At 46.0% G+C, this 19,462-nt stretch overlaps 1 protein-coding gene across 6 annotated transcripts; it reads left to right on the top strand.

Annotated features, from left to right (window-relative positions):
- The first annotated feature begins 3,315 nt into the window (after positions 1–3,315).
- On the top strand, positions 3,316–17,788 carry LOC109765229 (protein argonaute 1A). Of its 6 annotated transcripts, none has more exons than XR_006665464.2 (24): positions 3,316–3,630; positions 3,825–3,945; positions 11,010–11,695; positions 11,773–11,993; positions 12,066–12,215; positions 12,297–12,430; positions 13,305–13,414; positions 13,537–13,643; positions 13,737–13,875; positions 14,020–14,136; positions 14,563–14,670; positions 14,773–14,844; positions 14,948–15,070; positions 15,185–15,350; positions 15,454–15,575; positions 15,670–15,811; positions 15,987–16,129; positions 16,308–16,370; positions 16,441–16,504; positions 16,584–16,722; positions 16,809–16,882; positions 16,969–17,063; positions 17,149–17,180; positions 17,289–17,788. XR_006665464.2 is itself a non-coding variant. In XM_020324010.4 (24 exons), the coding sequence occupies exons 1-24, from the start codon at positions 3,367–3,369 to the stop codon at positions 17,495–17,497; spliced, it is 3,597 nt and encodes a 1,198-aa protein (XP_020179599.2). In that variant the 5' UTR covers positions 3,327–3,366; the 3' UTR covers positions 17,498–17,788. The 6 variants fall into 6 exon arrangements, 5 of the variants coding, with proteins under 5 accessions (XP_020179599.2, XP_020179600.1, XP_073357664.1 ...); XM_020324010.4 differs by having other exon boundaries at positions 3,327–3,630; positions 15,670–15,807; XM_073501563.1 differs by having other exon boundaries at positions 3,393–3,630; positions 12,308–12,430; positions 15,670–15,807.
- Positions 17,789–19,462: the final 1,674 nt, after the last annotated feature.

Raw genomic sequence — 19,462 nt, 5'->3', positions numbered from 1 at the left:
ATTTTTAAAATACATAATTAACATTCTTTATGTCTATTTTTTCTTGCAGGTCTTACATTTTTCGTATACATCAGTAATATTGTTTATACTTGTTTAACAGTTTTAAAATATATGATTAACTTTTTTAATACATGTATTTAGTGTCTACTTATTCCATACATGTTTTACATTTGTATACATCAGGAATATATTTTTATATATGTGTAACAATTTTTGAATACATGAGGCGAGGCGAGCTACTGTCTCGCAACGCGCGAAATATAGCCGTGCCCGGACAGTACAATTAACAAGGGATTTATCTGTAGGTCCAGTGCCACTCTTGTGGGCCAAATCATTTTGCTCAGAATGACAAACGCGAACAGCCGCCGGCCTTGCAAATATGAAATCTTTCCTGTTTGTGTCTGCCAAAGGAAATAGAGAAACGTTCGCCTAAAGAGGCAAATAAAAGGATGGGGCTCATCTAAAAAAAGGATGAGGCGCAACAACATTCTTGAAGTTGAGCATGTCCCAGATTTTTTTATTATTGGAAGTGTCAGCCAAGGCCAGCCTTGTGTGACGGTCTGAAGCTGCCAAGCTGGCTAACCGGATGGGGTGAAACAACATTCTTGTACGCATGGATAATATCACAGTGGTTCAAGCTCTTAATCAAGATGAAGGTTATTCTATAGTGATAGCTCCTATATTAAATGATTGTCGTTGAGAGTTAGTGAGTCTGGCAAGTCTTGTATCGATTTTTGTAATAGGGGAGTCTAATGTAGTAGCCTACGTGTTGGCTGAATGGGGTCATGAGAACTTGCCCTCGGTTTGGTTTGATTTGCCCCCTGATTTTATCATTAAGTTCTTAACGGACGATAAGTGTGGTTTAATTTTTAATAAAGTTAGACATGAAGGTCTTCTCATATACAATAGTAGTCTACAAATACACCAATTAGCTCCGCGCATACGATTCCCACGGGAGACGTCTAGACTCGCTCGCGTCGCCTCCAAGGGGGCGGCTTGGGTGAACCCTAGCTGCCGCCGCCCCCGAACCTCCCTCCCTCGCTGCTTCCCCGTCGTCGGAGGAGGAGGCTGGTGAGCGAAGCTAGCCCGGCAGACGGCGGGCGGTGGGCTTTCCTCCTCTCTTCGCGAGGGGATCTCTGGCCCAAACATGATGGCGACCCTGGGCGCCCGGCGTGGAGGCGGAGTTGGCACGTTTTGGCGGCGGCCCGATGGGATTTCCACGGCGGCTAGGCCACCACAGCTGCGGGGGTAGCATGGCGCCGGCCATGGCGGCTGGCAGCGGTGCATTTGGAGTTTCCCTCCCTACATCGGTTCTCCTCCGTCATCACGCGGACGCCTGGGGCGGCTACCCTGGGCTTGACGGTGGTGGTCATCTCCTTCGTCGGGGGTGTTTGGCCTGAAGGCTGGGTGGTCGGATATGTCATCTAGTCCCGGCTGCGAGTCGGGGAGACGTAGTTGCCGGTGAAAACCAAGCCGATGGCGAGCGATGGCGGCGTTCTGCGTCGTTATCTTGATGAAGGCATCGTTGTGTAACTACTGTCGACCCACTCATGCTACTCCGGGGGAAACCCTAGGATTTGGTCTTCCATATAGGATGATGGCAGAACTGCGGTGTCGTTTCTCTCTTGAGAGGATCGTTTGTGGAGTAGCGCTGAATGACAAAGGCAGGAGGTGGAGCGGCTTCGTCTTGCATGGAGCTTCGGTGGAGATGTCAAGTCATGCTTGGGCGATAGGTGCTACGCCGTGTCATGCATGTTCGGCAGGTGCTACACACGACATATTTTTCAGAGACTTCAAGTCGCGCCGGCTGGTGGTACTTGGCGACATGGTGCTGCGGTGTACCGGCGGCGATCGCGACGTGCTCATCAGTTTGCGCGCAGGAAGGTGGTGTCGTTGGCGCCGTGGTGGCGTCAACAGATGGCCGGACTGCTAAGGATGATGCAGATCTTTGTCCTGAAGATGGGTCAGCGGTTCGATGATGATGATGGCAGCTTCTAAAAAACGTGTGCACATGGTGTAGGCTTTAGGTTTGCTGCATCTGCTGTAGGTTCCGATACGTTATGTGGATGAATCGGCAAAGACACCGGTTTTAGATATGAGAAGTGAGGGTACTTTACATTATCGAGTTTGTAGGTGCGAGTGATCGCTTCGGGTAGCTTGATGTATATTCTTGTTAGACCTTTTATGAATAATTAATAAAGATGACTGTATGCGTCGAGCCCGGGGTTTTAACGTCCTTTTTCAAAAGAAAAAATGAAGGTCATCTCGTCAAAAAATAAGAAGAAGAGGGGGAAGGAAATAAAAGATGAAAAAACAAGTGAAGACGCACCTTGTCTCCCGATAATCAAACCCGCAGCAAAAACTAAAAAAGAAGTCGCGCCGCACAGGCAGATCTACGTTGCGGTCTCACTTTTACAGAGTGCACATAGAAATACAGAAAGAATAGTGGCACACCTGCAGGCTCTTTCCTCGACGCCAGAAAAGGAAAAGCCGCGCGCAGATACGGACTACAAGAGTGGCCTGAACGAACACGTCGGCGCCCCCACCCGCACCGACGAGAGCGAACGATCCTGCCCGCTTGAGCTTGAGCTTGACTTTATTCCATCCACTGGCACGGCATATTCCCGTCCCGTCCTTGCTCCATCAGGACTGGCTGATGAGGAGGTGCTCGGTCGCTTTCCTCGTCTCGTTTACAGCCATTGTTGCCCCCGTCGCCATTGCCGGAAGCGGGCCTCCTTTCTTGGCCCTTGTGGCGTGTGACGGGGCACTTTCTTGTAAACTACGAAGAAATGAAGATAGTACGCCATCCATCCATTCCATCGTTATCCCAGAGGAGGATAAGCACCACTTGCTAATAAATTGGCCATCGGGTTTATCAGCCCCACGACGACCAATAATGAGCGGCCCGGGCGAGCGAGAGCGCACATGAGCCATCAGCTAGTGATCAGTCGGCCCATTTCCAGCATATACTACTGCTACTGCGACCTAGTCGGAACCACCCGAGCGAGACGCTGACAGGTAGAACCCTAAGCTCCAAGTCCGCGCCTGTCGTTGTCACGTAGTACACGCCAGCGAGGAGCGCACGAACCAATTAAGCCCCGACCGGGCCGAGCTAGGCCGATTTGTTAAGCCGCAAGTGCCAAATTAAGCAAGCAATGGCCAATGAGGCCGGTCGCCGTCCTGTTGGCGCCCCCCGTGCGCTAGCTTAGCTAGCTGCGCCTCACCATCGCCAGCAGCGACTCCCGATGGCTCTACGTGCGGTATCGCATCAGCCGCCACATTGCGCGACTGTCTTCTCTCTGCGCGCCAAGGAGACCAATGAGTGAGAGGGACATTCAGCAGGCGCCCACCCACCAGCAAATACAAATGCTATCTATCTACCTATCTAGTATAAGAATTATTAACAACACCAACGCCCGCATCGCATCGCATCGCATCTCCCCCCTTCACGTCTCCCTCCTCCCTTTCGTTTCATCGTCCTCTGCGGATTCGGGACCGATCTGCCTGCCATTGCTGGCGGCGGCCGGCCTGCCGGGATCTTTCCAGCGAGGCGCGGCGCAGCTTGGACGGGGTAACGCACCGCGACGATGGCCTCCCGGACGGACAACGGGTACTCCCCCCATGATCAAGGTATGGATGCTTCAGATTTTACTTCCTGCACATGGTTTTGCTCAGGTTGGCAGCTATATTATGTAGTAGTGCAAATGGACGACCGGTACGATTCCGATGATCAAATAGTATTTGCTGCTTCCTCCGTCTATCTGTTTCTTGACGCTTGCAAAACTGTCTGCGTTGTTTTGGCACGTCTTCTGATGGATGATCAGACTGTCAGAGGTTGCAAACAATACATGGACGCTGTTGATCTCCTGTCTCTTCAAGTAGTAGCTATTTGCGGATGCTGTCTATTATCCTATCACGAGACGAATGACGTGCGGGATGGATCAGGTAATCAGTTAGTACAAGCTGCTTTTGACCGCTGCTGCGCGTCGAGTGTTTCGATCGGTGCTAGACCTTTCTTTATAGGATTAGGATTGTCGTAGTAATAGAAAACTTACAAAATAAGACGACATATATCTCTAATCTTACGAGGTGGAATAGTAGAAGAAATATCATTTGGTTCATGGGATAGGAATTTTTTTCGTTGATCTAGGCTAATATATTTTTCTTTAAAATATGAAAGATAGAAACCAATCTTCATATGAGTACAAATTCATTTCTATAAACCAAAGGACACCAAAGAATTTTTTTTATAAAAATTCTATCCTATGACATTCCTCCATCCCAGAGGACGACTTAATGTCATCGTGTACTTTGGACGGCGTCGACAGATCACGCACCATAGAGTTACTGTTGAAAAGTGTTAGAAGGAAGAGAGAGGGATTTGGTGGAATAGTTTTTATATATTGCTTGAGCTTCGTGGGCATATATATATATATATATACATGATTTACTTGGAGTACAAGGCAAGCCAGAATATTTCCCAGTCTAACCTATATTTCCTAATACAATCACGTTACTCAACATCCCCCGCAGTCACAACGGTAGCGACGCAGACGGTGAGACTGGAGAAGAATCCGAAGACAAGCCGACGGACACCCCCCACAGTCGTAACGGTCGACGCATCACAGAGTCGTGGCTGGAGTGGAAACAAACGAGGTTGCTCAAACAGGCGGTAGCCCTTTGTGCCGTTTGTCGATGTAGCCAAGAGCGTGGGTGGTGGAGCCGCGGTCGAGGTAGCCGTGCGAAGAATGCCGTGGTCGATGTCGAGTTGGGGTGGCCGGTGTCGGGGAAGTCGCCGTGGAGCCGCGGGCGCAAGAGGGCGCCGAGTTAGCATGGGCGCAGTGGTGTCGAAGTAGGGGTGCGCCGGGAAGAAAATGTTGTTGACGACACGTCGCGCCAGGTTTGCCAAACCCGGGGACACGCCGTAGACGAAGGCACGCGTCGGTGTTGTCAGCACTAGGCATGCATAGATGGACGAAGACGAAGTTGACGAAGCGTCGCACCAGGCTTGCCAGGCCCCGGGACACGTCGTGGAAGAAGGCACGCATCGGTGTTGCCAGCACCGGGCATGCGTAGACTGGGACCTGCACGAGCTGTACGCCATGTCAGAGAAGTCGGAGAGGCCAGCAGAGAAGAACTCGACGACGGTTGCGGCGCCAATCGGTATGAGTCCGATGTCGCCCGCGGTTGTCGGAGTAGACGAAGTGGTCGGGGTAGATGACGACGACGCTGGCGACGGGCTGTGGTGTTGGATGAAGACGAAGGAGGTGGACGGGCGGCGGCGGCTACAGGGGTAGGGCAGCAGCGGTCGAAGAAGAGCAGCGGCGGCGGCCTGACGGCGGCCGCAACGGCTTGGTTAGGAGCGCGGCGGCGGTGCTCGAAGTGGGCAAGGAACCCGACAGCGTGACGAAGACCGGCGCGGACGGTGGCGTTCCCGCGCCGAGGGAGGCGGCGCGGCGCATACCATGAAAAGTCGACGCGCGGGGACGACGGAGTGGACCGCGGGCCATGGCGCCACGACCCGAAGGGGTGACGTGGCGGCCGCAGGCGGGGCGGGGCGACGGCGAGGACCGCGGGTCACGGGCTCACGGCGCTACGGCCCGAAGGGGCGACGCAGCGGCGGAGCCCGAGTCAGTGCAACCGCAGGGACGGTCTTGGGGAGGCGGCGGGGACCGCGTATCGCGGCCTTACGACCCGAAGAGGCGATGCAGCGGTGACGCGCGAGTCGATGCAACCGCGAGAAGAACCACGGTGCGGTGACGCGCGAGTCGATGCAACCGCGAGAAGAACCACGGTGCGGTGGCGCTGCGGCCCGATGGGGCGATGCAGCGGTAGCCCGATGCTCGATCGATGAAGGGCGGGCATACTCGAGACGATCTTCACGAAATCCTGTGATGGCGCGTGCAAAAAGCTGATAAGACCGATCACACAGCGCGTATGAAGTGGATCATGACGCAGACGACAGCAGATGGCCGTAGCGCCACATGCCAGTGAAAACAGCACAAGCCGGCATCCGCGCTTGGAAACACGCGAGCGACCGAGTGTCCACGCGGCATCAGTGGACGGTCAGAGCCGCGGTGCAACACAGAGCCGCCAGAGTGGAGTTCACTGCAGCGGCACACGTACACGCACGTGACGTGCCGTCATGCAGGAAGCCAGGGAGACTCCGTGTAGATGCGTCGTGTACACAGATGAATCTGCATGGCGAGGTGTATGCGCACCATGGAGACTTGTGGATCACTTGGCTCGGTGATGAAGTTTGCATGGACCGCATGCAACACACACGGATGGAGGCGGGGTTGGTGTAGGATTTCCGATTGGATCAAGGCGACGACGCCCGGTGAGGACAGGTAGACAGAGGCGCGGACGGCGGGCGTTCCGAGCCGCCGCATGGCGCGCGAGGCAACCCAAGTCAGATGAGACGCCGGTGTAGTCGATGCCGAAGTCGAAGTAGAGGCACGCGAGGTCGACGGCGGCGGCGGGTGACGCAAACCGATCTTAGATTGGATAACCAAAAGAAAATAACACCGATCAATCGATCAGAGAGAGAGAAAACCCCAATTAACGGATCGAGAAAAAGACTCTTTAGGGCAGCCGATCAACGCGACCGGCGGACGAACCCTAGGTACGGGCGGCGCGGCCCCCGGCGGCGGTCATGGAGGCCGACCACCCCGGGGGCGGCGCGGAGCGGAAGCGGCGGGCGACAGCTAGGGTTGGATCGGTTAGGCTGATACCATGTTAGAAGGAAGAGAGAGGGATTTGGTGGAATAGTTTTTATGTATTGCTTGAGCCTCGTGGGCATATATATAGGAGTACATGATCTACTTGAAGTACAAGGCAAGCCAGAATATTTCCTAGTCTAACCTATGTTTCTTAATACAATCACGTTACTCAAAAAAAGAGGTTCAACCAATTTGAGGTCTAAATGATTATGGATTTATGGTGTTAGGGCTCCATCCATGTCAGTTTCTCCTGTTTTAGTGAAACCTTTGCATAGCATCCTACCAATTGCTCATGCTTTTTTTAGTAAAGATGGTTATATGCATTGTGATGATGCAAAGGCTGGGGGTTCTAATCTTCTTTTTCCTAAAAGGAAAAAAATTGCTCATGCTTTCATCTGTGCCGCAACCCTCAAAGATTCAAGGGATTTTATCTTCAACAATCCATCCTTTTATAATTTGTCCTAGAAACATTCTAGATGGATCATTTGCCCAACTTTACTTCGACATTTTGCTCTATGACAGGTTGGCCCCGCCCGAAATGTCGATAGTACCACTAACACCATTTACTTGAACACGCCCTTTCCTTTCTTGTTTGCTCCCCCCTCCCCCCACTTCCACTCCCAACTAATCTCCCGATGACGATGAACAACTGACACACCGAGATCAAGTGGTGGGACAACGAGCTAGGCGGCGACGTTCGTTGGTGCGGCGAATCGACCGACTATGAACTGCATAGAGGCAGCGGGTGTCTACACGACTTGGAGCGGCGAGCCGGCAACGTTCATTGAGGTGGTGAATTGTACGGCCATGAACTACATAGAGACAACGACATGCAAAACGGTGCCGAGTGAGGTGGCGATTTAGGTGACGATTGATAGAGCAATCACAACCAGGATGCACCGACCAAACCACTTGGATGGAGACGGCTATATGTGACACATTTCGTTGGAACAGAGAGGTCTACTCTACCAAAGAGCTTAACTATAAGTAGCGGGCGCTTGTACACAAGTCATCTGCTTCCTCCATTATTGCGGAAAAAATGGACATTGTGAATAAGAAGGAGAATCAGCTACCTCCACAAAATCGACTGTAGGGGTATTTGGTCATCGAACTTTGATCCAAAACGTTCACATAATGTGAAAGGAATAAAAATATATTCAAAAAGCTAAGAGATCGGATAAAAAAATAAAAAAGGGTAAATTGTCAAAGTAAAAAGTAGGGCAAAAGATTAGATCCCAAAAATTCACAGTGTTTGCTATTACGCAGGCGCCTCATTTAATGTGAAAAAATAAAATAAAATTCAAAAAGGCCAAGAGATCAAATATCAAAAAATAAAAAGAAAGGTTGGGCAAATGTAATGTTATGTAAAGCAAAATGTCAAAGTGAAAGTAAGGCAAAAGATCAATTCCTAAATATTAATCATGTGTTGTTTGGATAACTAGTATTTAGGATAAGTTTTAGCAATACCAGTTTTATGAGGATTTTTAGGAAAACCAGTTTTAGGTTGTTGGTTTGGTAAAACTGATTTGTAGAGTACTTTGTTTGGGCTTAAAAACATCAAATATGGCTACTAGTTTGGCTGGGGCAAGTATTCAATGGATTTTCTTGTCACAACCAAATGTCCTTCCTCTGAATCTTTTTCGATGCTTTGATACACGTACATACAGTCTCTTGTTCACAAGCTGTATCGCTGCCGGTGCGTTCGTTAACCATAGACAGCTTGGTCGACGAGCCTATGCGCGTCGTCGCATGATCCGTCCTTAATCATCGGCGTGACGTTCGACGGCGGATGTCAGGAGCCGCCGGTCGCAAAACAGTTGCATGCTGGTGAGCAGCTCGAGCCGAGAGGCAGCATGATGAGGTTGTACACGTCCGCTCCGGTGAGCAAGCCGGAGCAGATGTAGTGCGGGCACGCTTGACGTAGCAGGAAGAGCCGGCACATAGCGTGGCGGCCTTGGGCGGAAGGCCGCCATGAACCCGGCGAGCACGGAGCCAAAGTCGTGGAGCCGAGCGCCCATGGCCACCTCGAGGAACACCCTGGAGGCCTTGACGTCGCCATACATCCCTGCCTCCATGCGCGTTGTTGCACCGTGCGCCACTGCGTCGAGGTGCTCATCCAGGGCTTCGGGAAGCAATACTACTCACCTTAGATGAGCTAACCGGCGGCGATGTGGCTAGGATACCAGCAGGAACAAAGGGGCGGGCGTTGGTGTTACGGCGAGTCGACGATGCAACCCGCCCGACTTTTTCTAAAACGCGCTTTCATAAAAACGTCTTGGACCCGTTTTTTTCCAAAAACTCATATTTTGGGTATCACGAGAACCCATTTTTGCTTATCCACGAATTAGTTAGATTAGCCAAACAGAGTTTTGAGTTTGTTAGAGCCTGAAACAGGATTATATATAACTGATTCTCTATAAACCAGCTATCCAAACAACCCCGACATACTAGGTGGAAGCGAGGCGAAGGTTTAAGGGGTACAGGTGCGAGGTTATCGATGCTGGAGCTGGTGTGCCGGATATGGAAGGAAGACTGGGGGTGGTGACACAACTGAGGTGACGATTTAAGGAGGACGAGGCGGCAAGGCGGCACGCGGAAGTGTCGCTGATGATACGGTTGAAGGTCGGGAGGAGGAGGGAAGATATCTGGTGCTCCGGGAGCACCTAAACTTAGGTGCTCCGGGAGCTTCTCAGCCGTTGGATCTAAAATCCAAAGGCCAAGGTGAGAGCTCGCGCATTTATTCAAAAAAAACATCCCTAGAAGTCCGTTATTACAACCAGATCCAGCGCATCCCTAGATGACCGTTAGATAATAGATCCAACGGCTGAGGAGCTCCGGGAGCACCTAAACCCCGTAGCACCTGATATTTTCCCGGGAGGAGGAAGACGATACCCCAGCCGTTGGATTTACAACGGCTGTGGTCAATCCAACGGACCGATAAAAAGAAAAAATTCAGTCGGCTGGTCAACAGTCTCCAAAATTCTCCCCTCTGCCGCCCGTGCACACCGCCATGGCGGCTCCTACACCAGCCAGCGCGACCAGTGAGCCTCCTCCCACGGCCCCATCTCTCCCAAACCCTAGAGACCATGACGGCCGCTCCAGCGACTCGCCCTCTTCCCTTGACGGCTGAGGGAACGATTGGCGCCGCTCCACGTTGCCCTACCCCATGCCGTCGGCCTTCACGCCTTGTCCAGCGAGGCCGCGCTTGGCCGCCATGACAGCGAGAGCGTGCCCCCTGACCTCAACAGCAAGGCCAACGCCCAGCTACTCCGCCACGGAAAGATTTTTTTTTCCCTTTCCATACCCGCAGAATGAATTTCGTTCGTTGTCACGGTTGAATAAGCCATGTTATGGACTTGTTTTGTTTTTAACCGTGATTTCAATAAAGTGCTGTATGGAATTAGTAATGTGAAAATTCAGATATGATTATACTAGAATTTATTTTGTAGATTTGCCATGTTGGTACTGAAAATGGTAATTTTTGATGTTAATCTCTCATGTTAAAATGTCATGTGGCTGTGATTATATTCAGTTTTGTTTGTGTTGCCATGTGCAAATTTTTGTGTTTCCATGGTGGTTCATGTTGAAAACAAAATGCATTCAAGTTTCCGTAGAAAAATGCAAGAGTTTTGGAGTTGCCATGTTCAAATTGCAAACAAAGTTCCATGAAAAATTGCAACTAAGCACTGCTTGCACACAGCAGCAGGAGCAAGTCAATACATTAGGATACACGGCAGTAGCAGCACGATGCCACGAAGTACCAACACTAAACTTGTTTATGTACCACTGAGGGGAAAAGGGGGCATTGATCCAATTAACTGAGGACTTTAACTTTTTTTTTTTGAGGGATCAGAGGACTTTAACAAAGTGAACTATGATGGCAATAACGAGGAAGTTGGTGGCTGAGTGGAACATAAGCAATTGAGGGATTTCCAGTAGCGTATGATTTAAGTGGACACTGTTTGATGGCATATAAACAAGTTTCTTTTTGTTAGTTTCGCTTTGGACAACAAGATTCAGTTTGTTTTTCCTTTTGATAAAGAATATGTTACTCTGCCCGCTGCTGCCTGAAAAGAATTGCAAATCCTGTGTTCCAGTTTAGGCCATAATATTTAGCACATGTAGTGCTCTTCAGTTCTACGCAAAATGCTAATCATTTCCCATTCTCTTTATTCTAGTTTGTGCTTGGTCATTGTGTTATCTGTCTTGATACTCTTTAGTCTTCATCTTTCTATGCCTGCTGGTTATTGTTTAGTCTTCATCTTAACTATTTGCTTCACCTTGCAGCTTCAACTATGGTGAAAAATAAAAGATATACCCCCCCTAGCGCCCGGGGAAGTACTGAAACTCGCAATGCTCCAAGAACCCCTGGTCAGGATCCATCGCAGCGGGTTGAGAGAGCTCAACAGCATGGAGGTGGCGATCGGCTACATACCAATACTCAATATTCTCAACAAGGTGGTCGTGGTGGTGGACAACACCTGAGATGTGGTGGACATTTTCAGGATCCAGCATCACATCAACCATTTGGTGGTCCTGTTAAGTATCAAGCACATGGGTATTATGGCCATGGTGCCCCACGCCAAAGAGGAACACCACAACCATACCATGACGGGCGTAGGAGTGGGAGTCATGGACGCGGAGTTCCTGCTACGCCATCAGTAACACTTCCCGAACTGCACCAAGCTCCACAACTCCAGAACCAAGTTCCGGTGCTTACACCTTCACCACCCGAAACTGGCTCATCCTCACTACATGTTGAGATGAACACCAGACAAGTCCAGTTACAGTTTCAGCAACTTGATATCCCGGGTCAAAGTTCCTCTAGACAGGGTATCCAATCAGCACCATCGTCGACTAAATCAGTAAGATTTCCAGTGCGGCCTGGCAAGGGTACATTTGGCAGTAGGTGCATCGTGAAAGCAAATCATTTCTCTGCTGAATTGCCTGATAAAGATCTTCACCAGTATGATGTAAGGCCTCATTCTCACAGAACTTCTTGAACATATAATATGTTCCTCTCATGAGCTTTCATTTGATATCACATCAGGTGTCTATAACTCCAGACATTCCTTCCCGTGGTGTCAATCGTGCTATCATAGGACAACTTGTAACACTCTACAGACACTCCCTTTTGGGTGGTCGCCTTCCTGCCTATGATGGAAGGAAGAGCCTATATACTGCTGGACCATTGCCATTTACTTCTAGGACCCTTAATATTGTTCTGCAGGATGAGGATGATAAACTTGGTGGTGTGCAAGTTGCACAAAGGTTTGCTATTCTGGACATATCCGTGAGCTGATACAGTTTATGTTCCTTGCTGATATATGTCCTTATCTTAAGGCGTGAAAAACATTTTACGGTCGTCATCAAATTCGCCGCGCGTGCCGATCTCCATCATTTAGCTATGTTTCTAGCCGGGAAGCAACCAGATGCTCCTCAAGAAGCTATTCAAGTGCTTGACATTGTTCTACGTGAATTACCTACTGCAAGGTAATCTTTTCCCACCATGTGGATGTATGCTATTATTCTTTTAGCACAGCTGTTGAACATTTCTTCACTTATCATGTTTAGGTATTCCCCAGTTGCCAGGTCATTTTATTCACCAAACTTAGGGAGGCGCCAGCAACTTGGTGATGGCTTGGAAAGTTGGCGTGGTTTTTACCAGAGCATACGGCCCACACAGATGGGACTTTCACTGAATATTGGTTAGATCCCAACTCTTTATCTTCACAATCCGTAGTACCGCTATGAGAAGAGCAATCATTGTTTTCACTTTAGAATAATGACCATTTTAAGAATACTTTCCTATCAGTATAACTCATAGTAGATGAAATAGTTGGCTACTGATAACTATTGCTTGCTTCTTGCGAATTATAACTTAAGGGGATGGCTATTGGTACATATAGCTTTTACTACAACGAAGTTTAAAATTTCCATCCGCTAAGATTTCCCTACTCTGGCCTCTTGCTTCTAGGATGATTAGTAGCTAGTGAACAAATGTATGTAAAGTTCACAAATTACAGATACATCAGCCATGTTTGCTCCAATAGATTAATAATGTTGAGAGAAAAAATATAGGAGCCATCAATATCGAAAAATTGTCCGCAATTTGAACTGCCCTCTCCGTCCGTGCCCGGTGCCCATATGGCCATATCCTTATAATCTCCTACAAATTTAATAGCGTCTCTGTTCTACAGTTTTGCAGATTAATAGTTGGGAAAACACAATATCATATTTGTGTGTGATGGTAAATAGCAGCCAATATTAGGAGCATGTTTATTTTTGGAAACCTTGGATCTTAGATGTTGTATTTATGTTTAGATGTTTTTGTCACTTGCCATGCTTGGTGGATAAAACTTTTTCCATGTTCAGTCCAGTCCTAAGATATGAATCATCGCGCGTAACAAATCCTTGTTAATAAGGAACGGCTTTTAAAGGGGGCCAGCTTACGGGCCAGGCCTCTCTCTGACCTGATAACCAGTATCGCCTCCCCGCCCAGCTCTATATAGTGCGAGAAGTCATTAAATTGATTCTGGTCTTCTCTAGCATCTTGAAATAGCTCGACATTTTCGCTTGCAGATATGTCATCTACAGCGTTCATTGAGCCTCTTCCTGTGATTGATTTCGTTGCACAACTCTTGAACAGAAACGTCTCAGTCAGACCATTATCAGATGCTGACCGTGTGAAGGTTAGGTTATTCTATCGACTATCACATTGTTTTATATTTTACTCTGTTTTCAAGTACATGCTTAATTTGTAGCTCTTTGCTCACTCTTTACTTGACAAGCTTCCTTCCTTTTCACTGGTCAGATCAAGAAGGCTCTACGAGGTGTAAAGGTTGAGGTCACACATAGAGGCAATATGCGCAGAAAGTATCGTATATTTGGTCTTACCTCGCAAGCAACAAGAGAATTAACGTATGTAGTTCACTTACCTAGATGTGAAGCCTCTGTTATGTCCATCGCAGTGTTAGTTTGATTGTTGCACTTTCTTGGTTTGGCATGTGACAGTTTCCCTATAGATGACCATGGTACTGTTAAGACAGTATTGAAGTACTTTCAGGAGACGTATGGATTTAACATTCAGCACACCACTTTACCTTGCTTGCAAGTGGGTAACCAACAGAGACCAAATTTTCTTCCGATGGAGGTTGGTATCCTAAACAACCTGTATTATCTCGTGTCATACTTTTCTAACATATTGAACAGTAAAAACATTCGGCATGCTACATAGAGTTAAAGAGTTATAGAAACATCTATTTCATGTCATATGCTGCCTCCTTTTACCTTGAAGGTATGTAAGATTGTCGAGGGACAGCGTTACTCAAAACGACTGAATGAGAAGCAGATAACTGCTCTTCTTAAAGTGACCTGCCAGCATCCCCAACAGCGGGAGCTGGACATTTTGCAGGTAACTTTGCCGCATCTTGTGGTGTGAACTATTTTAAACTGATTTATTTCTGTTTCACTGTAGTATTATGTGGATTTCTTTGTTATTTTTAGCCATGGTCTGTTTCTGGGTTTAGCCACACATGCTTTCAGCTATGTATATAAGCTCGTCCAATTTCCTATTATTTATTTATCTACTCTAGTGGACCTGGTTTCCTTTTTCTTACACTATTTTGGACTTGGTAGTGATATTTGAGAACATGTCTATTGCAACTAGAATCTGGTTAAGGTGGCTTGATGGTAGTTAATTGCTCCTTGTGGTATAACACTACAAATGGCCATGTATTTATCATTTTTATTGCATATAATCATAGTCAGTTCTATTCTCTTCCTACAACAAGAATGCCTTCCATGTTGAACTTGTTTCTCGTTTTGTTCTGGTTACCAGACGGTGAATCACAACGCATACCATGAGGATCCATATGCGCGTGAGTTTGGTATAAGGATTGATGAACGTCTTGCATCAGTTGAAGCTCGAGTCCTACCTCCCCCTAGAGTAAGTTAGATGTTTCAACACATGGTTGACATCTTTCAACTCTCACTATTTTATATGTTACACCTTTCCCTGGATGTCTGATTACTGTTTTTTATCTACTAGCTTAAGTACCACGATAGTGGCAGAGAGAAGGATGTCTTGCCAAGAATTGGCCTGTGGAATATGAGGAATAAGGTATGCTCTTAAATCCTTCATTATAAACGGTATTCCTGTGTATCTCTTCCAATATTTGTTTCAAAATGCTATGCAATTTTATGCTTCCAATATTTGGCTGCAGAAAATGGTCAATGGTGGGAGAGTTAAGGAGTGGATATGCATTAACTTTGCTCGGAATGTCCAAGATGGTGCAGCGAGGAGTTTCTGTCGTCAGCTGGCTGACATGTGCGAAATATCTGGAATGGTAGGCCTATATTATCTAAACACTGTCTCCAGACATCTCTTTCTCAACGTGTTCATTTACATTCAGTTGTCTTAATGTCCTCTTTCTCATATGCTTCATATCCTCTCACCACAGGACTTCTCAAAGGAACCTCTGCTTCCTCCTTTATGTACGAGACCTGAGCATGTAGAAAGAGCACTCAAGGCACACTATCAAGATGCTATGAGTGCTCTGAAACCACTGGGCAGGGAACTTGACCTTCTCATTGCAATTTTACCTGACAATAATGGTTCTCTTTATGGTATGCCTTCTAATTAAAAGATAACTAGTATATTATGTAATGTAAATACTAACCATTATTCTTATCAATTTCTGACGCTGTGTTGTTCTTATCATTCCCTCAGGTAATCTCAAAAGAATATGCGAGACAGATCTTGGATTGGTCTCTCAATGCTGTCTCGCGAAACATGTTTTTAAGACGACACAGCAGTATCTTGCAAACGTCGCCCTTAAAATCAATGTTAAGGTTTGTCCTGTTCTGTGGCTTCTGTCTACTACCAACCTGGTCTTTGTAGTTCTTTTCCTTCTATACTTGATGTTCACATTCCTTTACTCTTTAGGTGGGAGGGAGAAATACTGTACTTGTTGATGCTTTGTCAAGGAGAATTCCCCTTGTTAGTGACAGACCAACCATTATATTTGGTGCTGATGTTACCCATCCTCATCCTGGAGAAGATTCTAGCCCTTCCATCGCAGCTGTAGGTGCATAACATGTTAATCTTAAATCATTATGTATGCATTATTTTGTAGTAAAACTTATATTCTGGGTGAAAGTTTGCTCTTTCTATGCCAAGCATCTGCCTTTCAGTTTTACCGTTGTCATGTTCTTGTCATGCTGGGCATCCTACGATTTGTAGATGATTTTATGCTCATGCAGGTTGTTGCTTCTCAAGATTGGCCTGAGGTCACCAAATATGCTGGATTGGTGAGTGCACAAACCCGTCGTCAGGAGTTGATACAAGATCTTTTTAAAGTATGGCAAGATCCTCAGAGAGGGACTGTAAATGGTGGAATGGTTAGGTATGATCTTGTTCACTTGTAATATCTGAATATTGTTTGAATGGTATGCGTGTAATACTTTACAAATTTAACACGCAGAGGATACATACATATTAATTCCCGTCGCTAGGAGTTGAGACCTGAATCTTGTTCACTTGCACCTCAATACCTGAATATACATGTTCTATTGACTATGCAGAGAACTTCTCCTTTCCTTTCATAGATCAACTGGACAGAAACCCCAAAGGATCATATTCTATAGGTACTACTTAACTTAATTTAAGCATGTCCAATTGGCGTTATTGTATAGAACCTCACACATTTTTTTTCAGGGATGGTGTTAGCGAAGGACAGTTCTATCAGGTTCTGTTGTATGAGCTTGATGCGATTAGAAAGGTGAGGTTGTGTTTTCTCTAAATATTCTCGCATGAGATCTGCATGAAGTCTGAACATTTTTGTTGTTTAACAAACCTAGGCGTGCGCATCCTTGGAGTCCAATTATCAGCCACCCGTTACCTTTGTGGTGGTCCAGAAGCGCCATCATACACGGCTATTTGCTAATAACCACAACGATCAGCGAAGTGTTGATCCAAAAAGTGGAAACATACTGCCTGGTGAGTTGTTTGCCTTTATGCATGAAAGCTCAATTACTGAACTCAGAGTCCACTTTTAGTTACCATCTTATATCTTATTTTATTAGGTACCGTGGTTGATTCAAAGATATGCCATCCTACCGAGTTTGATTTCTACCTTTGTAGCCATGCTGGTATTCAGGTCAGTTTTTCTGTACAGGTAGAAATGAGAGCATTCTTCATTTGATGGGATGGACTTGATCTAACCTTACATTACATTACTTTCAGGGAACAAGCCGCCCTGCGCATTACCATGTCCTTTGGGATGAGAACAATTTTACCGCGGATGGTTTGCAGACTCTCACGAACAACTTGTGCTACACGTAAGTTACCGTCACGCTAATCCTGTTCCGATTTTTACGCTTATGATCAGTAAACTTGACCATTAATTGCCCCTATTGTTTGCAGCTACGCAAGGTGCACCCGTTCTGTATCGATTGGTAAGCAGCGGATGCATCAAAACCTCCATTCGGCTAGATCTAGTTGATGTTGAAAATCATCGACTTTCTTGTATAGCATTATTCTCACTGTGCTGGTTTCATGTGCAGTGCCTCCGGCATACTATGCTCACCTCGCCGCTTTTCGAGCTCGGTTCTACATGGAACCGGATACCTCCGACGGTGGCTCGGTCGCGAGCGGTGCCACGACAAGCCGTGCCCCTGCTGGTGCACGCTGCGGTAGAGCTGCAGGGAATGCTGCTGTTAAGCCTCTGCCTGACCTCAAGGAAAACGTGAAACGTGTCATGTTTTACTGCTGAGTTTAGGATCCCAACTGAATTACATGTTGATTTGCCAATCCTTTCTTTGCGGCAGAAAAGCAATCCTCATTCATCACATGAGTGTATCAGTGCTGCCATGTTTCCTGTGCAACCTGAACATCTCAATTCCTCTTCGCCCCCTACAGATTTTCAAATGACATTGCCCTGTTTGTCTTGACCACATTATTGGCCTGCACATTCAAACATCCGTCCAGATTTGTAACTTTGGAGGTTCCATGTAATGCTACGACGAAGACCCTATATAATATTTCCCCACCTTTTTTTTGCGAATGCATATATTTCCCTACTTGGACGGAAGACTTGTGTAGACAAGAACTTATTACGCTGTGACCAGTAAGTACAGCCACGCTTCACTCCAGACGGACCCCTACCAAGTACGTACCAGAGTAGTACTTTTATTTAGAAACCAGCACCATCTATGCTCTGCTGTGCGTGCAACGCAGTACTTGTTTGTCTAAAGTGCCCCTGCAATACAAGAACAAAATTGAAGGCCAAAAAGTCCTACGGATCTACCCAATGTAAAAAAGAACGGGAACAGAACAAAGAACAATGGTAGCAAAGAGGGATCGCACGTCTAGCTTCTCGTGCCTGGTGTACGCGCCGCACTGAGATCGATATCGCACAACTCGAATGCACCCGTGACCATGAGCGGTATAGATATTTTCCACACGCACATCTGGTAAAGAACTGAAAAAGGTTCTCACCGTGTGCAGGCCCAAGCACGCAGCGACATGAAAGTTACCTGAAATTTTTTTTTGGGCCAGTCGATTTTGTGTGCCCTTGATATTGCTTTGCGATTCGTGCTGTTATTTTTTCTCTAGTTGGTTCTCTGAGGTGTTTGGGCTGTGTTAAATTGACTGGCCACATATTTATTTTGAGAAACGGTTGGGTCAGTCGATGCCTTAATGGGTCAAAGCCGATTACTAGGTACGACCTAGCCTTCTCCTTTCTCCCTTTGTTTTTTATGTTTCTTTTTTAGCTGTTTTTTCGTTTCTTTTTTATTTTCCTTTATTACATGTTTTTATTATTTTGTGGATATTTTTGTGATGTTGGGTGAGTGTAAATATATGCACACAAATAGTACAGAATATTTCCCGCAAAAAATAGTACAGAATATGTGTCAAAATTACACTATTATATGATTAATCTTTGCGTACTAAGTGCAATTTCAGTGCAAAGTTATGTGCATGTTTTTTTAATTTTGTTTCTTCTAAAATGGTAATACCAATGCTACTAATACATTCTTTCTTATAACAATTTATTATTTAATTTTTTAATTCTATTTCATTTTCCTTTCTTCTTTAAGGTGATAACAATGCTGCTAATTCGTTCTTTTGTTGGAAACTTATTATTTGCAAAATTTCTATACAAAAAAATCGCAATTTTTTGTCTGATGTGTGGAATTTCTATGATAGTATTTTAGATTTTCTTTATTTTCTTAAAGGGTAATAGCAACGCCACTATTTCATTCTTTCTTAGAAAAATGTCAGTATTTTGATTTTTGTTTTAGATTATTTTTATTTCTTCTTAAAGGGTAATACCAATGCCACTAAATCATTCTTTTTTCAAAAACCTTGTTATTTTAATTCTTTCAGTTTTTATTTCATTTTCTTCTTCTTAAAAGGTAATACCAAAGCCACTAATTCATTATTTCTTCAAAACTTCATTTCAAATTTTCCGTTAGTTTTTATTTCATTTTCTTTCATTGTAAAGGGTAATATCAAAGCCACTAATTCAATTTTTTTCTTAGAAACCTTCATTATTTTGATTTTGTTTTTGTTTTTACCTCTTAGTGTTGATTTTGATTTAATTTTTATTATATCTCATTTCTTATAAAAAGTGTAATACCAAAGCAACTAATTCATTCTTTCTTAAAGAAATTATTTTGATTTTTTTGTAGTTTCATTTTCTTTCTTCTTAAAGGGTAATACCAAAGCGACTAAG

Source organism: Aegilops tauschii, chromosome 6 (assembly GCF_002575655.3).
Source record: "Aegilops tauschii subsp. strangulata cultivar AL8/78 chromosome 6, Aet v6.0, whole genome shotgun sequence".
In the NCBI taxonomy this organism is placed as follows: domain Eukaryota; kingdom Viridiplantae; phylum Streptophyta; class Magnoliopsida; order Poales; family Poaceae; genus Aegilops; species Aegilops tauschii.
The sequence above is the reverse complement of the archived record's forward strand: the minus strand, read 5'-3'. Positions and strand labels throughout refer to the sequence as shown.

What these genes read in the sequence shown, in the direction of transcription:
- LOC109765229 (XM_020324010.4), top strand. Translation starts at nt 3,367, where the DNA reads ATGCTATCTATCTACCTATCTAGTATAAGAATTATTAACAACACCAAC. An exon ending in CAATAATGGTTCTCTTTATG is followed by an intron (nt 15,351 to 15,453) that starts GTATGCCTTCTA and finishes TCATTCCCTCAG; the next exon opens with GTAATCTCAAAAGAATATGC. An exon ending in CCCTTAAAATCAATGTTAAG is followed by an intron (nt 15,576 to 15,669) that starts GTTTGTCCTGTT and finishes TTTACTCTTTAG; the next exon opens with GTGGGAGGGAGAAATACTGT.